This window comes from Homarus americanus, unplaced genomic scaffold (assembly GCF_018991925.1).
Source record: "Homarus americanus isolate GMGI-L3 unplaced genomic scaffold, GMGI_Hamer_2.0 scaffold49310, whole genome shotgun sequence".
Classification (NCBI taxonomy): Eukaryota; Metazoa; Arthropoda; class Malacostraca; order Decapoda; family Nephropidae; genus Homarus; species Homarus americanus.
Window position 1 is genome coordinate 218,201 of NW_024735038.1, and position 25,614 is coordinate 243,814.

General features: G+C 42.8%; 1 protein-coding gene across 1 annotated transcript in view; it reads left to right on the forward strand.

The window, feature by feature from the left end:
- Positions 1 to 3,376: 3,376 nt before the first annotated feature.
- LOC121870776 (arginine-glutamic acid dipeptide repeats protein-like) overlaps positions 3,377 to 25,614 on the forward strand; it is a 56,532-nt gene continuing 34,294 nt past the window's right edge. Inside the window, exons 1-5 of the mRNA XM_042372732.1 lie at positions 3,377 to 3,525; positions 3,750 to 3,973; positions 4,293 to 4,506; positions 5,093 to 5,159; positions 5,610 to 5,774. Of these exons, the coding sequence (XP_042228666.1) occupies positions 3,377 to 3,525; positions 3,750 to 3,973; positions 4,293 to 4,506; positions 5,093 to 5,159; positions 5,610 to 5,774 (819 nt within the window). The remainder of the gene's footprint in view (positions 3,526 to 3,749; positions 3,974 to 4,292; positions 4,507 to 5,092; positions 5,160 to 5,609; positions 5,775 to 25,614) is intronic.

Below are 25,614 nucleotides of genomic sequence, written 5' to 3' on the forward strand. Positions count from 1 at the left end.
GCCCACATTAAACTGTAATCTGATCGTGTGTGTTAGGACAGGTTCTGGGATCACCTCACCTGAGTTCCACCACATCACCTGATTATATTAAATTACCTGATTACACTAGATCAGCTGATTCCCTTTAATCAGCTGATTGTCTGTAATAAGTTGATTGTCTGTAATAAGCTGATTGTTTGTAATAACCTGATTGTTTGTAATAATCTGATTGTCTGCAATAAACTGATTGTCTGTAATCAGCTGATTGTCTGTAATAAGCTGATTGTTTGTATTAACCTGATTGTCTGCAATAAACTGATTGTCTGTAGTCAGCTGATTGTCTGTAATAAGCTGATTGTCTCAGGTCGAAAAATTATCTCAGATTACCTGTTGCTTTAAGCTTATCTAATTCTTCCATTTATGATAACTCAATTAAATCACCTGACTCAGTTGGATCAGGTGATTGTGTTTATCTCAGCTTGTTCGTGTATATGTGTTGGTCACCTGATACTGAACCTCTCTGAAGCTGTGTTCTAGACACCACCAGTATAAGAAGTATAATGTTATCTTCAAAACTGGGTAACCTGGATCACATGAACATTAGCCATCCACCTTATTAAACACTCTAGGGTTAGGTTAGGTTAGGTAACGTTACGTTAGGTTATGTTACGCTAACGTTAGTGTTTATTTTTAGGGTGAAATAATCATGGGCGCTAATCTTCATGTGATCCGATAATCTTTTTACACTTCGAAATATAAATCAGGTTCCAAATTCACGAAGGTTCGTACAGTGACTGAAGCAATAAGAACACGTCTAATAGATCGATTTACCACAAAACCCAAAAATTATCACCAAAATTAGCCAAAAGAAAATTATAGCATGACTAACAAGATACATTTACTCAACACATACGTGAAAGTCATCAATCAGTCAAGTCAGGACAGACGGAAACACACCCACCCCACAATGCACTCATATCACTTACAAAGAATTCAAGAATTTCCCTTATATAGAATTACCACTTTATTTCTTCTTATTACGGCGGGCCCTTGTACCTCAGCGACACAAGCTTAGGTGATTAGGACACAAGCTTAGGGAATTATTACACAAGCTTAGGTGATTAGATTAATATTACTCGCTTTAAAAAGGATTAGCATTTGATAGAGGAGTTGGATCCTTTTAATGTACAAAGACTCAAGTGACGCGACCACCTTGGTAAGGAGTCAAGAGCCTTTAGTGTAATTTAGGAAAGTGTAAATAAGTGGTTGAGTCTTAAGTGGGAGATTCGAGGAGATTCGATTGTGTGTGTGAGTGAGAGAGAGAGAGAGAGAGAGAGAGAGAGAGAGAGAGAGAGAGCACGTCATTTGTAGAAAGAGGAGGAGGAGGAGAGGAAAGATAGAAAATAAGGAGAGAAGGAAAACAAAAGGGGAGGGAGGGAAGAGGGAACGAGGGAAGGAAGGAGAGAAAGAAGGAGGGAGAGAAGAGTGAAGGAAGAGGGAAGGAGAGAGGGTGAGACACAGATTCATGTATGAGGCGATCACTGGTGACCTAAGCTCATGTTATGACCCATTAACTGGGTCTAGTACCACGAAAGGGAGGAGGAGGAGGTCGAGAAAGGGGAGGAATAGGGGTGTGAAACAGTAGGAATAAATAGGAGGTAGGGAGAGAAGTAGAGGGGTTACGTAGGGGAGGAGGAGGTGGGGGGGGAAGTAGACACCCTAGACAACAAACAACCTCACATACCCTCCCCTTATCCCACCGTTTTATATGGACCTGGATCTACGGCTATTTCATTTTTTATGGACGGGGTCAGAATCCATGACTGTCACCCCTTTGTATGAGACAGAATTAACGCCCCTTTATATGTTTACCTGTTGAACACACTAACAAGGCCAATCCCCCCTCCCCCTCCTCCTCCTCCTCCCTCCCTCCTCCCTCCTCCTCCCTCCTCCCTCCCTCCCTCCCTCCCTCCCTCTTATATACATATTAAACAAGGATGTACCCGTATATATGTGTGTGTGTAATATAACCCTGAATATCTTTACATTCCTCCATCTACGTAACACGGAAATAATAATCTATCTTTATATTTGCGGAAAAATATATGATTCTACATCTTGATTATATAAGATTCCACCTATTACTTATTTCCCTATTGTATAAACGAGGGACACTGATTGTATAACTGATACAGGAGGTAAGAATATATGGTAATTTTTCTACCCTTTATTGTGAGTTAATAATATATTTGGTCTTGTTGTCTTTGTACAGAATTATCATCTGTCTCTCTTCCTCTGTCCGGTGGAAAAGTTGAATTTAGTATTAATTTGTTTTCCCCGTATCATAATTCTACAGTTATCTGTGACTTCTGTTCCTTATTCTCTATGGGACAGATTTTAAGTATTTTTTCGCTCTCAAAATAAGGAAAAAGAATCCACAATTATTATACTTTTTTTTTTATTCTCGTACAACTTTATTTCTTTTATTGAATTTAGATAAAGAAGAATATTGATGTTTTTACTTTAGATAGACAGGTAATTAATGTCATCTAACTCAGGTGTCTTGAGTTTGGGAGTTTACTGTATATATCAGGGTTAGTTACTAGGCCGGTGTCGATACATTCCACCATATGGTACTCGTTATATTTAAGTCCCTATATTTTTATTTTTAAAAACTGAGATGAAAAATAATGGTAGTATTTAACATATCAAAGTATTCCATAATTTAGTCAGTTCTCTTCCATATATCTTTCGATGAATATTTTAATTAGTTTAAATGTTACAAATACAGTACAGGGTCATCGTAAAAGAAAGTATTTGATAGACATATAACGATTTACAATCTGGGTATTCTTATTCTATGACTGTATTAATCCTTGTAAAAAAATAGTATCAGATTATATATATATATATATATATATATATATATACAGTATATATTCCTCTTTTATATTAATTAAAATGTTCAGGTTCAAGATTTTGTTAAAGATTGTTTCAAAACTTAGTCATTTGATGTCATATAAAAGAGACGAAGTAATACACCGAAAAAAAAAGAAGAAAATTCAATACACGCAGTTGTCTTGGGCCGATTGAAATTTTACACTTTTCAAAGCAATGATGATAATAATAATAATAATAATAATAGTAGAAATAATAATAATAATAATAACCAGTAATCTTAGTTAAGAACCAAGACCCAGTGCATCTTGTCTATAACCCAGAACCAGGCTATTTTAACTTTGGTCCAGCACAAGAACATCTTATTTTAGAACCAAGAATATCTCAGTTAAGAACCGAGCAAAAGACGAGAGGTGGGGGGGGTAATATAACGACACACTATCACGAACCCGAATAATCTTCCTAAACCACACACTTAAGAAGGAGAGCATCTTAGCATATGAATCACCGAGGATCTCTGCCACAAGCACCGCCATCATTCGGGGCACGTCAACAGCTGCCAAGGGTAGAAGAAGGTAATGTAAGAAGGCGCCACTTGGGCATGCTCACCACCACACCGCTGATCCCTCGTATAAAGTCTGGGACCTCGTAAGGTAAGTGCCTCCAGCCCTTGCTTACTGCTCGTTGGCGGCCGCTAACGACCCACTCATCTAATTCAGTGAATAACCTCTAAGTACTCGCTTACGAGTGGCGAGTGGCTGAGCAGACTGGCTGGGTATGAGAGAGGGAGAGGGTGGATCAAGGCTGGTGATGTGAGCGCCCTGGTTGAGTGGGCGTCACTGGTGCGTGGTTTATTATACGCCCGTCCGCAGTGTCCCTGTTCTTGGTCACACCCCTTTTGCCGCCGACGCCGCCACTGCCACCGCCGCTGCCGGATGCTATCGTTACCGCCGCCGTCGCCGCTACATACGCAGAGCAAACGAGACACAACACAGAAAACGAACCACAAGACAAATTACCAGAGACAGCGTATGTACACAGAACGACGAAGGCATCATAAACACAAGGCATAAACAAATAGAAAAAGATGGTGACAGTAAGAGGAAAGGAAGATGGAACAGATTAAGAACTACTGAAGGAGGAACATTAACGTGAAGGGTATATAATGTGATGAAGTTTGGTGACAGCATTCTGAGGATCATCAAGTAAATTGACCTTTGAACCGACCTCGACCAGAAGGGTGGGTGGTGGTAACAGAGAGGACGGTGAGGAAATGTAAACAGAAGAGTGAAGGTAATTAATTGGAGCCTTCTGTAGCTAAAGCCTAAACGGACAGGCGAACGGAGGAACTTACTCTACAGATCAACAGAGGAACTTACTCAACAGATCAACAAACAGAGGAACTTACTCAACAGATCAACAAACAGGGGAACATACTCAACAGATCAACAAACAGAGGAACTTTCTCAACAGATCAACAAACAGAGGAACTTTCTCAACAGATCAACAAACAGGGGAACTTACTCAACAGATCAACAAACAGAGGAACTTTCTCAACAGATCAACAAACGGGGGAACTTTCTCAACAGATCAACAAACAGAGGAACTTACTCGCCTTAGTTTCGTCAAGTAACAGCAAGTGTAAACAAAAACCTTAAGTAAATGACAACGACGAAGGTGATGATGAAAATGACAGGAGAGGATGCCAGGCTGGTGATAGTAACTTATCATTTTCTTGGACCTAACCTAACCTAACCAACAATACGTAAGACGATGACGAGCCTTTGTCTGACCGGGAGACTATCTGAGCAATGCGGTTTATTATTGTTGACTTAATGGCTGTACAACATGGTCACTGAATACCAAAATGATATAGTTAATGAAGAGTAATTATAAAAGCGTGGAAATATGTCAATACTGGACCTAACACTTAAGAGACAGTGGAGAAAAACTACACCAATGAAAGGCTGTTGAGACTTTAAGCAAAAGTAGGAAGAAATCTTATGAGGGCTGAGACCCATAAGTCGACCAACAGAAGAAAAAAAACATGATTGGTATTAAAAGGCGAGACGAAGTTGAAGAAGGAAAACCTTGGAAGAATATTAAAGGTTTTATCTAACAATGAGCCATGGACTAACGTTCGTTATGTATTTGTGTACGTGTGTTGGTAATTGTACACAGGTGTAAGTGTAATAAAGAAGAAATAACCTTGAAGGAGAACAGCCGGGGTCCTCAGGCAGACTCTGGCACTTGCAGCTGAACCCTTGTCCCAGGGTTCAAAAGTGAGTTGGGGCGACGCGCTTATCATTGACGTCACAAACGTCGTACGTCAATCGCAACACATGACGTATGAACAGACACCTGCTCAGGAGCGACTTTTTCTCACCCGAAGAATTAGTTATAGGAGGAGTGTGAGGTGAGTCAGGGGTGGCGGGTGCACATCGAGTGACCCTCCCACAGCCATGGTTTATACCTGACTTTTCTGCATGGTTGGCTCGGCGAGGGTCAGTTGAGTGCTGCTACACGGAATAACAAGAAGCTGTGTATACCCCAGCCTGGCCAGGTCAGACCCAGGGCCGGCAGTAGGCCTCTTGTGTCAACATGTACCCACGCCTCGGACTCACCACAGAACAGTCAAAACTCTCCTACGATAATACCCAGATCCACACCCAGTGCTCACTGGTGCGGTGTGAAAGGTCATCCGCGTTATACTATAATCCTGGTATTCATAGTGTGAGTACAGTATGAAAGCGAGGGTTGGCGGGCAGGTCCTCAGTCAGGCACTATGCTTGTCTGGAGGTGTGAGCGGCGGCGAGGGAGAAGGAGGCTGCAGAAATATCCGCCAGACAAGGACCCACAATGCTATTATTGTGCTTGGTAATCAACAGTCGTCATCGGTAAAATACAAACGTCTTACCCTTCCAAGTACCGCGCCCCGCCCCGCCTCCCCCCCCCCGAAACACAAACACCACAACAGTGACAACTTTTTAATTAAAGCCTTGAGGCAATAAACACAGCGTGCATTCCCAGGTATTTGCTAGTGCTGGTTACACGATGTTGCGACCCGCCAACACTTACGCACCTCCGACAAGCTAGCCACCAGTCCTTGAGGGATAACAGCTTTTAATTGCAGTCTAGAGACGTGCACAAAGACGTTCCTGCTGCCTGCTCGGGGAGGACTCGCTGGCTGGTAAGGATTAGAGGATATTCTCGCTGTTAGCATTTAATTATGATCCGGAGAGGTGGGTATGATTGTACTGTCACTCAGGGGCCGCCCACCCGTCCGCCGCCGCCCACCCGTCTATCCCACCCGTCCGTTGCCGCCCACCCGTCTATCCCATACGTCCGTCGCCGCCCACTCGTCTATCCAACCCGTTTGCCACCGCCCACCCGTGTCTCCCACCTGTCCGTTGCCGCCCACTCGTCTATCCCACCTGTTTGCCGCCGCCCACCCGGTTATCCCACCCGTCCGTTGCCGCCCACTTGTCTATCACCCGCCTGCCGCCGCCCGCCGTCTACCCCACACATCCGTTGCCGCCCTTCTATCCCATCCGTCCGTCACCGCCCACCCGTTCGCGCCCACGTCTACCCACGTCCGTTGCCGCCCGTCTATCCCACCCGTCCGTCGCCGCCACGCTCGTCTATCCCACCTTTCCGTCGCTACCCACCGTCTATCCTACCCGTCCGTCACCGCCGCCCACCGTCTATCCTACCTGTCCGTCGCCACCCACCCGTCTATCCTACCCGTCCGTCACCGCCGCCCACCAGTCTATCATGTATCCATTCCTCCGCCCTACCCGCCTCCTCCTTCCACCACCTCCTTCCTTCTACCGTCATCCACCACCACCGCCTATCCTCACCTAATCACACCCTATCCATCCCCTGTCGACTCTTCACCCACCACGCATCCCGCCCGCCCGTCATCCCTTCTCCCCGCCCATTTGCCACCCAACTGACACTATTCCCCAACGTACCACCCACCCATCACACCTCCACTATTGTTTGTCACCGCCTTCGCCCACCCACCCACCCACTCACTCCGACTTCTGGTTATAACAAGAATATAAGTAAGCTTCTCTGGGGAGGGATTTTAGATGACCCTTAAAGAGAACGCTTGTAGTGACTCGTCGATAGAGAACTGTGGTTTCTGAGGTTTTTGAGAACAGCTGTACAAGACTCATTTCGAAACCGATATATAGAGAACAGGTGTACAAAAGAAAACAGGTGGTCAAGTTATTGGTTAATGGAAATGTTGTTATAGTGAGCAGTTGTAAAGTGCGAGTAGGGGAAGGTTCTTTATGACGTCATCATCATCATCATCATGACCACCACCAGCATTATCATCACGACCACCACCATCATTATCATCACGACCACCACCATCATTATCATCACGACCACCACCATCATCATCATCATCATGACCACCACCATCATTATCATCACGACCACCACCATCATCATCATCATCATGACCACCACCATCATTATCATCACGACCACCAACAATATCATCACGACCACCACCATTATCATCGCACCACCACCATCATTATCATCACGACCACCAACATCATTATTATCATCACACCACCACCATCATTATCATCACGACCACCACCATCATTATCATCAACCACCTTCACCATCATTATCATCGATGACCACCACCATCATTATTTACTGACCACCACCATCATTACATTTACTTCATAACCACCAATTAATTGCTATCACTTCACAACCACCACCATCATTATCATCACAACCACCACCATCATTATCATCACGACCACCACCATCATTATCATCACGACCACCACCATCATTATCATCACGACCACCACCATCATTATCATCACAACCACCACCATCATTATCATCACGACCACCACCATCATTATCATCACTACCACCACCATCATTATCATCACGACCACCACCATCATTATCATCACAACCACCACCATCATTATCATCACGACCACCACCATCATTATCATCACGACCACCACCATCATCATCATCATCATGACCACCACCATCATTATCATCACGACCATTAACTCCTGGGATCCCATCGAGAATTTCCTTACCTTAACCTTTCTTACCTGTTACAAAATGGCCTCATCTTTGCTCTTTTACTTCCTTAGGTCTTGCGGTTTGTGATTTTACCTCATTATTCTTGTTCTTCATTTATTGTGTGTGTGTGTGTGTGTGTGTGTGTGTGTGTGTGTGTATTTAATTGCCATAACCTACACCTCTATGTCACCTTTGAGTGCTAGGAGGTTGGTCAAATATTATTTTTTCATGGGAGACAAAAGGTATACATATTAGTTGGGTGATTTATGGCTTAGCTCTCCAATGGTATAGTAGTAGTAGTAGTAGTAGTAGTAGTAGTAGTAGAGTCCCTAGACGACTGGTGAATAATGTCTGGTGTTGGTCACTCCTAAACACTGACTCGTCTTGTACTGATTATAAGAGTTGGTTTTGTTTAGAAGCTGACAATATGTTTTCTTTTGTGATAATTATGTGTATTAGTGGTCGGAGGTTGACATAGGTGCACACACACATACATACACATACAGGCACACACACACACACACACACACACATACACACACACTACATAAATCCCTCTTACACACAGTGACCACAAGCTGCCTGTAGTAACTGTCCTCGTGTCGTTGTGGTCAAGACATTTTATTTTGGATTTAATTTGAGTCATAAATTACCGTCAGTGAGGTATAGAGCGGCGGCCATCATACCTCCGTACTCTTAACAGGTTTGGATAAGGAGTTACAACCTCTTTAAACATTGACATTTATTCTTACCTGCGTGGGATTAAGACATTATAAAACCCGCAATGTACAGAAGGAGTAAAGTCGTAGCAGAAGAAGACCCTGTCCCCCCCCCCCGGGACCCCAGCATAAGAGAAGAGGTGTAAAATTCGCTACCCCAAAAAAGTATCTATACGGAAATGTTCGATGAATTTCTAAATGAACACTGCGACTCCTGTTGTCTCAGTAGGGTTGTCAGAATCGTTCATCCGTTGTTTCATATTGTTTAACAAAAAATTCATCAAGATACTTTTTTGGGTGTGAGTTTAGTACCTGCAGAAGGAGGGGAGTGGTGGGGGGTGGGGGGGTAGAGGTGTAGGTAATTAGTGATTTAGCTCACCTTTGGTCCAAGCTCATTCACATCAGGATACACTGGTTCGATTCATGGGTGTCTAGTGGGATGGTTATGGTACACTTAGAGCTGATCACTGTACCAACACCTGCAATATGGTACACTTAGAGCTGATCACTGTACCAACACCTGCAATATGGTACACTTAGAGCTGATCACTGTACCAACACCTGCAATATGGTACACTTAGAGCTGATCACTGTACCAACACCTGCAATATGGTACACTTAGAGCTGATCACTGTACCAACACCTGCAATATGGTACCTTAGAGCTGATCACTGTACCAACACCTGCAATATGGTACACTTAGAGCTGATCACTGTACCAACACCTGCAATATGGTACACTTAGAGCTGATCACTGTACCAACACCTGCAATATGGTACACTTAGAACTGATCACTGTACCAACACCTACAATATGGTACACTTAGAGCTGATCACTGTACCAACACCTGCAATATGGTACACTTAGAGCTGATCACTGTACCAACACCTGCAATATGGTACACTTAGAGCTGATCACTGTACCAACACCTGCAATATGGTACACTTAGAGCTGATCACTGTACCAACACCTGCAATATGGTACACTTAGAGCTGATCACTGTACCAACACCTGTAATATGGTACACTTAGAGCTGATCACTGTACCAACACCTGCAATATGGTACACTTAGAGCTGATCACTGTACCAACACCTGCAATATGTGGCTGATCACTGTACCCAGCACCTGCAATATGGTACACTTAAGGCTGATGCTGTGCACCTGCAATATGGGGCTGATCACTGTGCCAGGCTGATCACTGTACCTTTAATATAGTACACTTAGAGGCTGGTCACTGTACCAGCACCTGTAATATGGTACACTTAGAGCTGATCACTGTACCAACACCTGCAATATGGTACACTTAGAGCTGATCACTGTACCAACACCTGCAATATGGTACACTTAGAGCTGATCACTGTACCAACACCTGCAATATGGTACACTTAGAGCTGATCACTGTACCAACACCTGCAATATGGTACACTTAGAGCTGATCACTGTACCAACACCTGCAATATGGTACGCTGAGAGCTGATCACTGTACCAACACCTGCAATATGGTACACTTAGAGCTGATCACTGTACCAACACCTGCATTATGGTACACTTAGAGCTGATCACTGTACCAACACCTACACTGTATCACACCTGTTATTTATCTTCATGGGTGAGTCTGTACCACCTGTAATTATCCGAACCAGCTATGACGTGAGCCAGGTAGGGATAGGTGAAGGGGAGGAGGACACAGGGAAGGTATACTAGGTGTAATTAGGTGAAGGTGTACTGTGATCACTGCTTTGAGGTGTTGCTCCCCCTCCCCACCCCCCGCCACAACACCTTGATGCTCCTGCTAGGTTATTTATCTATCGATACGTTTGTCTATTTGTCTATCGTCTGATTTTATTCCCTGTCTGTGTATCAAAATATCTAGTTGTTTGTTATTATTTACAGCCTCGTGTGTAAACAAAAAAGTAAACAAGACTCGCCTAAAACCAAACAACCAAACAAACAAACAAACAAAAACATCATTACATAAAAAAAAATTCAGTGGTATGTTATTATTCTTCCGGTCTCATATTGTACATCTATCTATCTATCTATCTATCTATCTATCTATCTATCTCCACACCTCACGAGCTATCTACTCTTCCTCTTTCATCTACTCCCTCTACCACATCTACTACTACTCCCTCTACCACATCTACTACTCCCTCTACCACATCTACTACTACTACTCCCTCTACCACATCTACTACTACTACTCCCTCTACCACATCTACTACTACTACTCCCTCTACCACATCTACTACTCCCTCTACCACATCTACTACTACTCCCTCTACCACATCTACTACTACTACTCCCTCTACCACATCTACTACTACTACTCCCTCTACCACATCTCTGCTACTACTCCCTCTACCCACATCTACTACTTCTACTCCTCTACCACATCTACTGCTACTACTCCCTCTACCACATCTACTACTACTCCTCTACCACATCTACCTTCTTTCTCCCTCTACCACATCTACTACTACTCCTCTACCACATCTACTACTACTCCCTCTACCCACATCTACTACTACTACTCCCTCTACCATCTACTACTACTCCCTCTACCACATCTACTGCTACTACTCCTCTACCCACATCTACTACTCCTCTCCACATCTACCCACTACTCCCTCTACCCACATCTACCACTACTCCTCCTACCACATCTCTACTACTCCCTCTACCACATCTACTACTACTACTCCCTCTACCACATCTACTACTACTACTCCCTCTACCATCTACTACTACTCCCTCTACCATCTACTACTACTACTCCTCTACCACATTTACTACTCCTCCTTTTACCACATCTACTACTACTACTCCCTCTACCACATCTACTGCTACTACTCCCTCTACCACATCTACTACTACTCCCTCTACCACATCTACTACTACTCCCTCTACCACATCTACTACTACTCCCTCTACCACATCTACTACTACTACTCCCTCTACCCACCACCGTCTCTACTGTATACTCCCATTATTTAATATCCTCATTATAGATACGTACTTAAGGGCTAGAGACAATCTTTACATCTATCCCTCCATCTATCCCTTTATATATCCCTCCATCTATCCCTCCATCTATCCCTCCATCTATCCCTTCATCTATCCCTCCATATATCCCTCCATCTATCCCTCCATCTATCTCTCCATCTATCCCTTCATCTATCCCTCCATCTTTCCCTCCATATATCCCTTCATCTATCCCTCCATATATCCCTCCATCTATCCCTCCATCTATCCCTCCATCTATCCCTCCATCTATATCTCCATCTCACAACTTAGGCCGCGGGTATTATGTGTGTAAGCTGTGTCGTGGTTCTTATATGCTGCAGTGGTGTGTTGGACGTTTAGTTTGGTCCAGGGTGGTTTGGAGCTAATCTAATCTAGTCTAAGCTTGCCTAATCTAACCTTGCCCAATCTAAGTTAGTCTAATCTAACCTAAGCTAATTTAACTTAAGCTAATCTAAGCTAATCTAATAGAATATAACCTAAGCTAACCTAACCTAACCAAACGTGTATGCTCACCACAGTAGTTGCTTCTCAGTGATCATTATGTAAAAAAAAAAGAATCACCATAAGTCCTCAAAGTCTTCATTATCTATTCCTATTACCTCCTGGGACCAGTTCTGTGGAGGAGATTTTACGATTCCCAGAATAAAAGACGCTGTTAAGATGTGCGGTAAATACGTCTCGGTTCACATTCCTCACATAAAACAAAATCAACTGGTAGCGGCGGCGGCGGCGGCAGGTACGAAACTTATGTAAACAGGAAAACAAATGAGCATCGGGGGATTGTTTTTTATGTATTTATATTTTTTTCTTATTTATTTATTTATTTATTTTTTTGCTTCGGTGGATAAGACATCAGATGAAAGCATTTAAGTCGAATTTGGTGAATAGTTTATAGGATCAATATTTTTTTTTGACTGTAGATAAGTATTTAAATCGCGTATGTACTTCCCAAAATATGTAAAACAAGCTAGAATTTTTCCTTATACGAAACAAAATCGCATCGGCAGGTATGGGGAAGTTACGTAAACAAAAACAATTGAGGGTTTTCATGATTGCAATTATTACCAGGAGTCTTTATCGGGGATTATCCTATTGATCTAATCATACTAATTTAATGGGATTTCTACTCCTGGATTATTCTGATTAAGCAGATAAAATTTAAATCTAGCTTCAACAATTTTCCTCTCAGCCAACCTTACACAACCCTGAACAACGAGTCGAGTTATTGTATGGTAATTTCCATTCTAATTCCAGACCACATTTAATCAGTTAATTAAAAGACTGTAAATTATATCCTTTCAAAATTCTGTACAAACTCATCATGGAACACGCACACAAATCTTGACTATAGGAACACAGTAAACTCCAGTAATAGGATGATGATACCACACTACACTATTTGGTCACACTACACTGTTTGGTCACACTCTGGTCACACTAATAAGTAAATTTTGGCCATACTAGTGACCCTCAGAAGAACTGAGTTAAATCGTATGTTTACTGTACCTCTAAAAGTACAAAATACAAAAGGAACAATAACAGCCTCCACATCCGAGACAAAATCACATCTGCAGGTACTAAAGTTACGTAAACAGGAAAACAAATGACTATCAGAGGATTTAACTTGATAAAAAAGATGGTTAGATTGCGTTTGAGAAAGTAATCTTGTTTATCTTACAAGTGACTCTCGATTGTGAGTAAAAAATAGTACAGGAGACTCTTAATTAGTTCACAACAATACGTACACCTGTTAATTTGAGATGAAAATTCAGGTGATTCTTGTTAACGAGGTAAAAAAATATAGCACTAGAGACGAGTAGATAATCAAGACATACAATAGCACAGATGACACCCAAAACACACCTGTAATTATGAGAAGGCGAGATATTACAGGTAGACTAGATTGAAAAACACTGGTGAATACATCAAGGTGTTACGAACTGATGATATATTAAAAAAAAAACCTATGATACTGATCTGTACCAAGGATGTTAAGGTGAATACTGAAGAGGTTACTGACAGCGGATGTAGGGTCATGGTGACGTATATAACATGACTGGGCAGGCGGACGGGGCAGGTCACAGGTGTATAAATCGACGTTAACAAGACCATTTACAGTTCCCTGATATATCAATAATCACAACTTGTCCTCTCTCGGGTGTCTTAAGTCTTTGTACCTGTGAGAATGTATGTGTGTGTGATTATTTTTTCTCATTAGGTAACTTGATAAACTTGTTAGTACCTTGTATGCAGTGAGTGAGGTTGGCTTTATTACTTCTAGTACAGTTTGGTCAGCTACACACGTACTGGAGGCGCTTGGTTGTTGACTAATTTACCTCTGTCTATGTGCATCTGTAATGAATTTAAGTTTGGTTTATCGTCATTTTTTTTACTATTGATTCATCTATGTACTGAGTAATATTTAAATATGGTAGTATAAAGGAAGGTTAAATTATGTTTGTTTGTGGTGTTACCCTGGCGGTGATTTATGTTGGTAGCCCTTACTGTGTTTGACGTGAAAGATTTCGAAGGCGTGAATTTGGATTTATTGTTATTCAATAGTAAGTGTAACATTTTAAAGTTAGTTGAATATAATGTAAGTAATTTTTATGTATGTTTATTTTTGTATTTTAGATGAGTAAACTGAGTAGAACTGAATACCAACGAGTGTATAAGTTTTTTTTTTTTTTTAGTAATTAAATGTCAACACATTGAGACACTGATGACGTCACGACTTGAAACGCAAGGTGCTGGACCAACGGAGAAGCTCGAGGGTGTTGATATGTTTTGCTCTATTACGGAAATAAAATACAGCGCGTTACAGAAATCAAAGTGCGTGAGTGTTTCTTTGGACATACAGTAAGTGTAATAATAAGATCATTACTAGGGTTATACATTATCATCCGTATAATACAGTAGTGTAAAGGAAGACAGGCATAATGAGTCGTTTCAAATTGACGAGACAGTCTTAGTCAGATCCATGAACCTTCAACTTGGCTTTGGTCTAGGTTGGTAGAACTGAGTCGTGTACCCGGTGTCTGTCACTCTGCTGCCGCCATTGTCGTGTTAAGTTTCCCTCTAAAATTAAGTGATTTTAAGTACTGCATAATAAAAGAAAAAGGTAAGTGCTGTACATGACAAGGTTGTGTGTTTGATCAGGTGTTTGTTGAAGTTATAGGCAGGGACATGCGGCCCAGGTGTTGTCCAGTGTCCCAGGTGTTGTCTAGTGTCCCAGGTGTTGTCCAGTGTCCCAGGTGTTGTCCAGTGTCCCAGGTGTTGTCCAGTGTCCCAGGTGTTGTCTAGTGTCCCAGGTGTTGTCCAGTGTCCCAGGTGTTGTCTAGTGTCCCAGGTGTTGCCCAGTGTCCCAGGTGTCCAGTGTCCCAGGGTTGCCCAGTGTCTCCAGGTGTGCCCAGTGTCCCAGGTGTTGTCCAGTGTCCCAGGTGTTGTCCAGTGTCCCAGGTGTTGCCCAGTGTCCCAGTTGTTGGCCAGTGTCCCAGGTGTTGTCCAGTGTCCCAGGTGTTGCCCTGCACGTGTTGTCCAGTGTCCCAGGTGTCCAGTGTCCCAGGTGTTGTCCAGTGTTCCAGGTGTTGTCCAGTGTCCCAGGTGTTGTCCAGTGTCCCAGGTGTTGTCCAGTGTCCCAGGTGTTGCCCCGTGTCCCACTTGTTGGCCAGTGTCCCAGGTGTTGTCTAGTGTACCAGGTTAGGTTAGGTTGCTTTGTCTCATCTTTCACTTGTGGTTTAGGTTAGGTTATGTCGACCAAGCGTCCCTCTTCTACCTGTCTACACCCACGTACACACACACAACACACACAATTCTCCTCTCTCTGGGTGGTTTATCACGTGACTCAGCCCACCCGGGGACCTGTGAGCCAATTATCACACGTCGTCTTGCGTTCCTGGCTGTAATTGGTTAGTAATCGTCGCTAAGTGGGTGGCATCTCGGCTGTGCTGGTAGTTATTGTGCTTTATTGTGGGGGGAGGAGGGGAAGAATTAGCCAATTGGTCCGTAAAGAATGGCGATCTCTTGCCATTTGAGGAGAACGATTTGTTTTTTATGAGAATTCTGTGGAAGTTTGTATAAAATGTAGAACCTTTGAACGATGAAGTCTTTACCAGAGTTAGGGTTAAGCTAGTTAGGGGGTGAAGTTAGTTTAGTGTTGATAATCTTAATTTGTATAGGTTTGGAGGGAGTTAGTTTAGTTTAGTTTGGAGGGAGTTAGTTTAGTTTGGAGGGAGTTAGTTTTTGTTTGGAGGAGTTAGTTTAGTTTAGTTTAGGTCAGTCTCCTATCAGTCTAGCCCATCTAATATCATCAATCTGATGCATCAGCCCATCTCATCTTGTACCAGTCAGTCATCTGATATCAGTCTAGGCCGATATTTTCAGCCCATCTGCCATTTCCACCGAGTCATCTCAGTCCCATTGGAGTTTCAAATCTCAGTCTGATGGCTCAACCCATCCAGCCCGATCATTCACCCATCTGATGCAAATCATCCGGCCCGATGCATCATCTAGAACTGATTATTCACCCATCTCAGATATCATCATCTTCATATTTCAACATCCGTCAGATGATTAGCCTTACCCTACAGATGAACACCCATCCCGTCCGATGTCTCAATCAAGACCTAGATGCCTCACTCCAGTCTCGATGTTTCAGTCTAGCCCGATTATCAGTCATCCTATTCATTTCACCATCTCGATGGAATTCAGCCCAGCCTCCACCTGATTTTCATCCTTACCAGATGGTCATCCTCTCGATGGTCAAATTACCCCCACTGGGATGGTCAGTCTTAGCCCTTATTCCATTCTGAGTCCCATCTGCTGATGGTCATCCACTGGCACACCACCTGGATGGCCAGCTCACCCTGCCTGATGCACAGCCAACCAGGCCAGATGGTTCAACCCAGCCTCGAGGACTCAGCCAGTCAGCCCCACCGATATTAGCCTAGCTCCACTCATCCATCTGATGCACTAGCCCATATACCTCAGCCCAGCTCCAGCCCCAGATGGTCCCGTCACTAGCCCAGCCCAGATGGTCAGCCCAGCCCACCCAGATGGTCAGCCCACTCAGCCCAGCCCGATGGTCACCAGCCCAGCCCGATGGTCAGCCCAGCCCAGCCCTGGGAGCCACTCAGCCTAAGCCTGATGACCTTAGCCCAGCCCACCACTGACCCGCACTCCACATGTTGTTTAGATTGGGAAAATAATTAGTTTAGTATTACTGCTATTTATAACTATTAAGGTTAAATGCTTGATTGTTCCTGCTTACACATCAGTTCGATTTGTGATAACGATTACTTATTTTATTTGGAGGAAATAAACCACGATCAGGGAAGCTTGGGGTTTGATAATTAATGAAAAAAAAATACTATTGTTGTTATTGTAAGTTAATGATCAGAAAGTTAAAGCTGTAAGATAATTAACAGTAGCTAATTTTTATCTTTTTTTTTCCAGGTGCGGATGAAAAGCTCCTACAAGTACAGCAACACACCACACCTCCAGGTACGACTAAACTTACCTTTATCCTTAATTAATTATTGCTACTTTTAACATATTTGCGGAGTCTTGTGTGTGTACCAACCTCAGACATTACTCCCCCCCTCGGGTCATCTGAAAATTAGTATCCAACTAGATTATTTCACCTGATTAAACTCTTATTACCTTCGGGGTTAGGTTAGGTTAGGTTTAGGTTTAGGTTAGCCATCGATAAAGCTACGTGTGTTTTGTTTACATTGTGGGTGGCGGTCAAGACAATGTTATGTTCGGTGGTCGTCTTACCGGCATGACCATAATTTGATTTTTAAAAGTATCATCTACTTAATTACTTATAAAGACTTTTTTTAAGTTACTTTATTGTTAGTACTTATTAGAATGTTTTATCAGATTAATTAATGAAAATGTTACTTGTCATGCTAATCTAGTTGAAGATTATTGTTTTAGTTTTGTTTTATATTCTGCTGTAAAACCTAACCTAACCGTTTGTCAGTGTATATATTGTTAATCAAGAGACACCATTGAAAATAACGTTGAATTAATATAGCTCTGCCAGCTGCTATATTTTCTCTAGGGTGTGGGAAGTATTTTGGGATATTTATTATGCCTCTTAAATACCTACAATGTTTTTTTTTTCTACACACATCTTCCCAAGTCCTCATCTGTATTACTGGTGGCGGGCGACAGGAGTACCAACCAATCCGTTGTTTTGAGGTGAATTTTGGGGGGGAATTTCCTGCCGCATCTGACATTTTACGCACGTTCGGATCCCTTTCCTTCCCTCACCTTCTATACCACCCGGTGTGGGGACGTGGGTTTGTCGGAAATAAAGTCCACAGGAAAAAAGTCACATGACTTGTACACATTGACAACACAATATATATATGATGGCATTGCACGTGGGGTAGAGTTAGGTTAGGTTTTTTCCGTGCCTTTTATGTGACTTTTCTTGTGACCTTTTTTCCCACAACCATGGTTAGCCAGTGCAGCTGGCGGGTATCCGGTTCCGGATTATCCCTTGATCACTGCAACTCGTTAACCCAGGTGGATGTTGTGTTGGCGACAGCTTCTACACCTTAAACAAATTCACGCCTAGGTGCCTTGGCCAGCCATCCTCGTTACACGGGTGGCAACCATTATATATAGTGTCATAGCAAAAATGTTCTAGTAATATTTCTTGATATTATTTTTTATATATTTTTTTAATATTCTTCCATTGATATTATTTCAATATTTTTTCATAAGTTTCGTTTAGTTGTAATGTTAAGTAATTTTGTTTAGTAATATATTAGTGATATTTTCTTAGTTATGGTAATATTTCGGTAAAAGTCATAGTTATATTATGTTCGTCGTAGTCTTTCAGTAGTTACCTCTAACAACAGTCATCAGGTGATTTTTTTTAGTGATATTCTGGTATTAATCTTTTCGTGGTTCTTTTTGGAATGTAATATTTCATTATCTTTTGATACGAATATTTCAGTAATATTCTTTCAGCGTGTTTCTGTCATCAATATTTTTCAAAATAGTTTTGTGGCCAAAATAATTCAGTAACTTAATTTCAGTAATATAATTTTAGTGTTATTTTTATATAGTTTCAGTAATATTCCCTCTGGTATATTATTTCAGTGCTATTCTTACTGATGTAATATTTCAGTAATATCAGTAATAACTCAGGGTGGGTGGGTGAGTGACTGTGTTGGGGCTCTAAGCCAATAACCCTTATTTTAAATAATTTAGGACCACTGGTTAAGGTTTCAACTCCCCGCATATATTAACCAGTCAAATATATATATAGATAAAATTTTAAGATGTTTGTGTGGTGGGGGGAGTTATATGTGGTGTGTGGTGGTAAATCAGTTGTATTGTTAAATAATTCAGGACCACTGAGGTTTGGGGGAGGAGGAAGGGGGGTCCGTGAGTGTGTCGTGCGTATGTTAGTTAGGGACGTTTTAATGGTGTGTGTGTAGGTGTGATGTTTGGTGTTTTGAACTGAAATTGTGATGTAAAAAAAAACACGTAATTGGATGTTTTTTTTTGTGTTTGTGTCGTGAATATGTTCTAATTTATATAGGACTGGGTGGTCGAGCTTGAGGATCTAAATGTCTGTTTTATTTCTTAATTTAGGGATGAGAGAGAGAGAAAAGAGAGAGAGAGAGAGAGGAGAGAGAGTATAGGAGTGAGTGTATTTATGCAGAAAAACCCACCACATAATTTCATAAGTTATTCAGGACCCCTGGGTGTGGAGGGATGGGTGTTTGTGTGTTGTGGTTGTGTAAATTCGTTTGGGATATGTTGGTGGGCGGGCGTGTGTGTGTGTGTGTGTGTGTGTGTGATTTTTCTCAGGATTTTGTGCTGGGAGAATTTTTTGGTTTTCACAAAAAAATCCATGACTTTAAACAGGTGGAAAAATTGGTATGTTGAGGAAAGGTAAACAATCCCCCCCACACAAACACACACACACACACACACACACACACACACACACACTCCAGCTTTAAATTTATATGACAATTTAAATTCTCACTAACATAAATAATTATTAGGTTAAGTTAGGTTAGGTTACGTTACACTTTGCTTATTATGTCCTGTGTTGCCAAGTAAGTGAGGTCAGTACCGTGGGTGAGATGGCTTGGTTGATCTGTGGGTGTCTGATTGGTACTGGGAGAGAGAGAGAGAGAGAGCATAAAAAACTGAAAAATAGATAACGAGAGCGAAATATATACAGTATACAACAAGTGAGAATGTATACATGTAAACACACACATATACACAGAAACTCACTAACACCAACCCACTACACTACACCACTACACTACACCACTACACTACACCACTACACTACACCACTACACCACTACACTACACCACTACACTACACCACTACACTACACCACTACACTACACGCAATCCTCTCTTATTGCCTTTATGCAAATGACCCCAAGGATCTAAAACAGCGCGTCTATACTTGACATCGTTACGGCGTCGGGGATAAAGAAGATGTGAAATAATTTTTATTGCTGCCCCGGACTTCATATAGGCCCGTTAAAGTCGGCGAATGTGAAGTACTTGCCTCACCATTCCTGTCGAGGCGGGACTCACCACTCATAAGATTTAATAAAGACGAAGGGACCAAGTTTAGGAGGTTAGGTTGAAATGTGTGAGTCTTATTTTCTTCCTTGTTATTGTTCTTCTTGTTCTGCGTATTGTTCTTCTTCTTGTTCTGCGTCTTGTTGTTGTTCTTGTTCTACGTCTTGTTTTGCATCCTCTTTTTTTCTTGTTCTGTGTCTTGTTCTTCTTGTTTTGCGTCATCTTGTTCTGGTTGTTCTTCTTGATCTTCTCCTTCACTCTCCTTCCTTTCCCTCTCCATTATGCCCACTGTGTGATGGAGAGGGAGGGTATGTGGGGTGTGGGAGGGAAGGTGAGGAGGAGAAAGAGGGCGGGAGAGAATGGGATGGAGTGAAAGAATGAGGGAGAGAGAGGGAGGAAGGGGGTGTATGGATGTAGGTAGGAGGGGGAGGAGCTGAGAAAAAAAGAGGGAGGGTTAAGAATGAAGGAGCGAATGGGAAAGTACTGTTATGGAAAGGAAGAGAGACAGAGGGTGTGTGATGTAAAAGAGTGGGGAGGGGGGGGGGATTGTGAAAAGGATTCAAGTAGGATGAGAGGGATCGTGGGTAAGTCGTGGTTAGGGGAGTGAAGGGTGGTCTGGGGTGTTGGTGGGGTTTAAAGGGCTATAGATTTGGTGTGAGGATTGCGAAGGGTGATGGAAGGAACTTGTGTGGGGTGAGGGGTGTGGGGGGGTTGTAGTGAGCGGTGAGGGTGTGGGAGCTAAGTGGTGGACGGTGAGGGTATGGGAGCTGGGTGGTGGGCGTGGGCACTGGGTGGTGGGGTGGGTGGTGGTGGTGGTGGGGGTGGGGTGACCCCCAGCAGCTAGGGCCGGGCCAGCCGACCATCTGACTGCATGTTACTGCCTTGATAGACGACCCTGCCCTGGGGGTGCTGGTGGGGGGGAGGAGGCTGCTGTTGGAGAAGGAAGCTGAGGGGGAGGAGGTGCTGGTGGCGGGGAGGAGGTGCTGGTGGTGGGGGAGGGGTGCTGGTGGCGGAGAAGGAGGCTGCTGTTGGCGGAAGGGGTGCTGGTGGCGGGGGAGGAGGTGCTGGTGGCGGGGAGGAGGTGCTGGTGGCGGGGAGGGGTGAGCTGGTGGCGGGGGAGGAGGTGCTGGTGGCGGGGAGGTGCTGGTAGGGGGGAGGGGTGCTGGTGGCGGGGAGGAGGTGCTGGTAGGGTAAGGTGCTAGGAGAAGGGAGGAGGAGGAGGGTGCTGATGACGAGGGGAAAGTGGTGCTGGGGGCAGGACAGGTGGTGTTGGGGCATGCAGACACTCCTACTCCCTCCTGTTGACGTGTTGTACACAGTTCACTCGACGCCTAAGGGAAAACTATTGAAGAAAAATACTGTTTTAAGTGATGCCCATAACCATTTAATCTGGCATGAAGTATTTTGAATATTTATTTACTTATACTTTTTTAATTAACCTTATAGTTTTCCAGTCAGGTATTCATAAAAAAAAATCAAATAAAAAATAAAAATATAAACCTTTAAATTTTTGGTAAATTAAATTCGAGAAAAAAATGTTTTCAGTGCTTAGGTCTCTAATGACGTCACACGAGGGAGGATGAGAGGTAGGGAGAGTGACTTCACATATCTACACCCTGCTCAGTACGCTTCAGGTCTTGCTTGATAAGATACTACTGGACAGGCACTGGGAGCAAAGCGAGCAAATTAAGAAATAACTCTAATGATATCAAGGCGAGGTAGTGTTATGACCCTCGTCCACCTCCATCATGTTTTATGGCTTCAGTCTCAATAGTTAGAGATAATCATAATAAAACTGTCTAAATTAAGATCAAACATTTAAGTTAATGATAATAAATTACAGTAACTAATTCATTTAGTTTTTCGTAAGCCATAAGTTATTGGGGGGAAAATATGCAGTCAGGTGGAGGAGGAGGAGCAAGAGAAGGAACAGGTGGAGCAGTAGGTGGTGGAGGAGGAGGTAGAGAAGGAGGAGGAGCAGGAGGAGGAACAGGTGGAGCAGTAGGTGGTGGAGGAGGAGGTAGAGAAGGAGGAGGAGCAGGAGGAGGAACAGGTGGAGCAGTAGGAGGAAACAACAGGAGGTAGAGAAGGAGGAGGAGCAAGGAACAGTGGGAGGAAACAACAACAGAAGTAAAAAAACAATCAAAACAACTAAAAACGTACAATAAAACTACTCAATGAAACCAGAAAAAAAATATTTATCCTTTTTTTTATTTCTCGTATTATATTTATCCTCCCGTAATATTTTTTTGTCTTTTTGACATTTTTGTCTTTTTCTTCATTTTTTTAATGTTTTGCCTTTTTTGTCGACTTTTTCTAATATTTTGGACTAATATCTTGGCCTTTTTTTATTATCTTGGCCTTTTTTCCTAATATCATAGACCCCTTTCAAATATCTTGGCCCTTTTGTCTAATATCTGGCCTTTTTGTCTCATACCTTGGCCTTTTTTTTATCTAATACCTCCGCGTTTTACTTATCTTGTAACGTCGCCTGTTCCTCACACTCCTTGTCCGTGTCTTGGCACCTGGACGCGCCTGAGTTGTCGCCGCTGCTCATACGGTATTCTGAGGACCCCGCCACACGTCAGCCTCGCCTCCCACCATTGATGTAAACAAACATTGAATTTTCATCTTCGATTTTTTTTTATGTATTCTTATTGAGTCTTGTCTCATACGTTCATTCTCTGAGGTTTTAATTTTTTGTTTTTGTTTGTCTTTATAGTTTGTCTTTATTCTTTTGTTTTTGTGATTATCTTTACACTTTATCGTTTATACTGTACTCAATATCTTCTTTTGTTTCTATAATCATATAATACTCTTTTTCGCCCATGCTCTTGATCGTCTTTGGTTTCTCTAATCGTCCATACTCCCTATCGTTTATACTCTTGGTCGTCTTTTGTTTTCTGACCATCCATACTTCTTATCGTTTATACTCTTGGTCGTCTTTTGTTTTCTGACCATCCATACTCCTTATCGTCTATACGCTTGATCGTCTTTTGTTTCTCTAATAATCTATAGTTTGTCAATAGTCAATATACCAGGTTATCAGATGAAACCACACTGCACCTGTCTTAAGTCACACTCGAGGCTAATACTTGATTACTGGACTGTATATATGATAGAGAAAGAGTATTTTCTTTAAAGTAGTACTCGAAAGGTTCAAGTCTAGTTATTAATTGTTTATTTTTTCACTTTTATAGATTAAATATTATGAAACGTGTTGCCGCCTCCTTTCTTTTTACTTTGTCTCTTCCTCTTACCCTCCTATCCTTCTTCCATTTTTTTTCCTACTTTTCCTCCCCTTATCTCCTCTCCCTTTCTCTCTTACTCCTTGCTACTCTACTCTTTACTCACACTGTTGACCATCCGTTCAGACTAGCCATAATAATAATAATAATAATAGTCTGATTTATTAAGTACAATGATTCTATGATTCTGACAGTAAGTGAAATTTATTGTTATTATTATTAGTTGTTATGTTGCGGTTTTATTATTGTTATTGATGTTGTGGCTATTGTTTATTATATCCATCAATTTACAGTACACACTCACTACCAGAAGCACTCGAGTTGTGATTCATGCACAGAATAAAATAGATTCACACACACACACACACACACACACGATTATATATGCATACATAACATTAGCACAGAGTCTCTTTTTAACAATCGGTACCGTCATCTTTTACACCAGATTTTCATAACATCACACTTTCCCTGACGTCTGTGTTACCTGTAGCCCCCATGAACTGTATGTTTACCCTATTAAAAAGATGATTATTACCTCGTCCCTGGCGCTCCGGGTTTTAACTCTCCCGAAATTATTACATCTCCGACCCATTATACTAACACTCTGTCCCTAGCAAGCACAACACCCGCACCTCGCTCTCCTCGTGGTCGAAAGTCTTATGTGTTTTGGTGGGGATAGTGAGCGCCTGGGTTGTGGGGCTGTGAGCGGAGGGTAGGGTGGGATGGGTGTTGGTGGGAGGGAGGGAAGGAAGGAAGGAGGAGGGAGGGAGGAGGGAGGAGGGAAGAAGAGGAGGAGGAGGAGGAGAGGTCCCACTGAGGAGATAGAATCTTCCCCCGTGTAGATCCCTTGTTCTTAACGTGTGGGAACTCATTTTGTTTTTAATCACGGGTGAACCAGGATCATCCTTGATAGTGTCACTCTCTCTCTCTCTCTCCTTCTTTCTACATGTCTGTCTGTTTTCAATAAACTTCCCTTGACCCCTTAAATAAACTCGCCTTAAATAAACTCACCTTAAATAAACTCCCCTTAAATAAACTCCCCTTAAATAAACTCCCCTTAAATAAACTCCCCTTAAATAAACTCCCCTTAAATAAACTCGCCTTAAATAAACTCACCTTAAATAAACTCCCTCTCCCTACCTTACCCACAGGTCATTTAGGTAAGGGCAGGTGGGTTTAATCTCCCTCAATTTGCATGGTAATTGTCTCTCACTTCAACCTAACGTTATCAGGGCCTCTGTTGTCCTTTGTCACGCTAGCAACAGTCTCATGGCAGTTGGGTACCTAACAGCGTGGGTGGGTGAGAGGATGGATGGATGTGTGGATGGGCGGGGGGTTATGATGTTATGACAGAACATGACAGCCTGGTTATGTGCTCAATGGCAATACATGACAGTTCTTGTATGACACCTCGTTTATGACAGGCTATTGCGTGATAAGTCTTGTATAACAGTCCATTTATGACAGTTAGTGTATGACAGCTCTAAAATGACTGTCAATATATATAAAGTCTGTTGCACATGGCATTCCTTTCATGACAGTATATGCATGACAGGTGCTGCTTTATGTATGACAGCTTGTAGCGCGACAGCTGAGGCAGACAGGTGGTGGTAGCTGATAGCAAGCCTGAACTGGAGGGTGTTGGAGGCCAGAGGAGGGGTGTAGGAGGTGTTCTGAGGGGTGGAGGCCAGAGGGAGGGTGTAGGAGGGTGTTCTGAGGTGTTGGAGGCCAGAGGGAGGGGTGTGAGAGGGTGTTCTGAGGTGTTGGAGGCCAGAGGGAGGGTGTAGGAGGGTGTTCTGAGGTGTTGGAGGCCAGAGGGAGGGTGTAGGAGGGTGTTCTGAGGTGTTGGAGGCCAGAGGGAGGGTAGGGAGGGTGTTCTGAGGTACTGAGAGCGAGGGGAGAGGGGAGGGTGTTCTGAGGTGTTGGATGACATGGGGAAGGTGTAGGAGGGGTGTTGAGAGGTACTGAGAGCGAGGGGGAAGGTGTAGGGAGGGTGCTAGAGGCTATGGTGAGGTGTAAGGAGGTTTTGGAGGTCCAGAGGTGTGCGAGTCAGGTGTGTGTGTGCGTGTGTGTGTG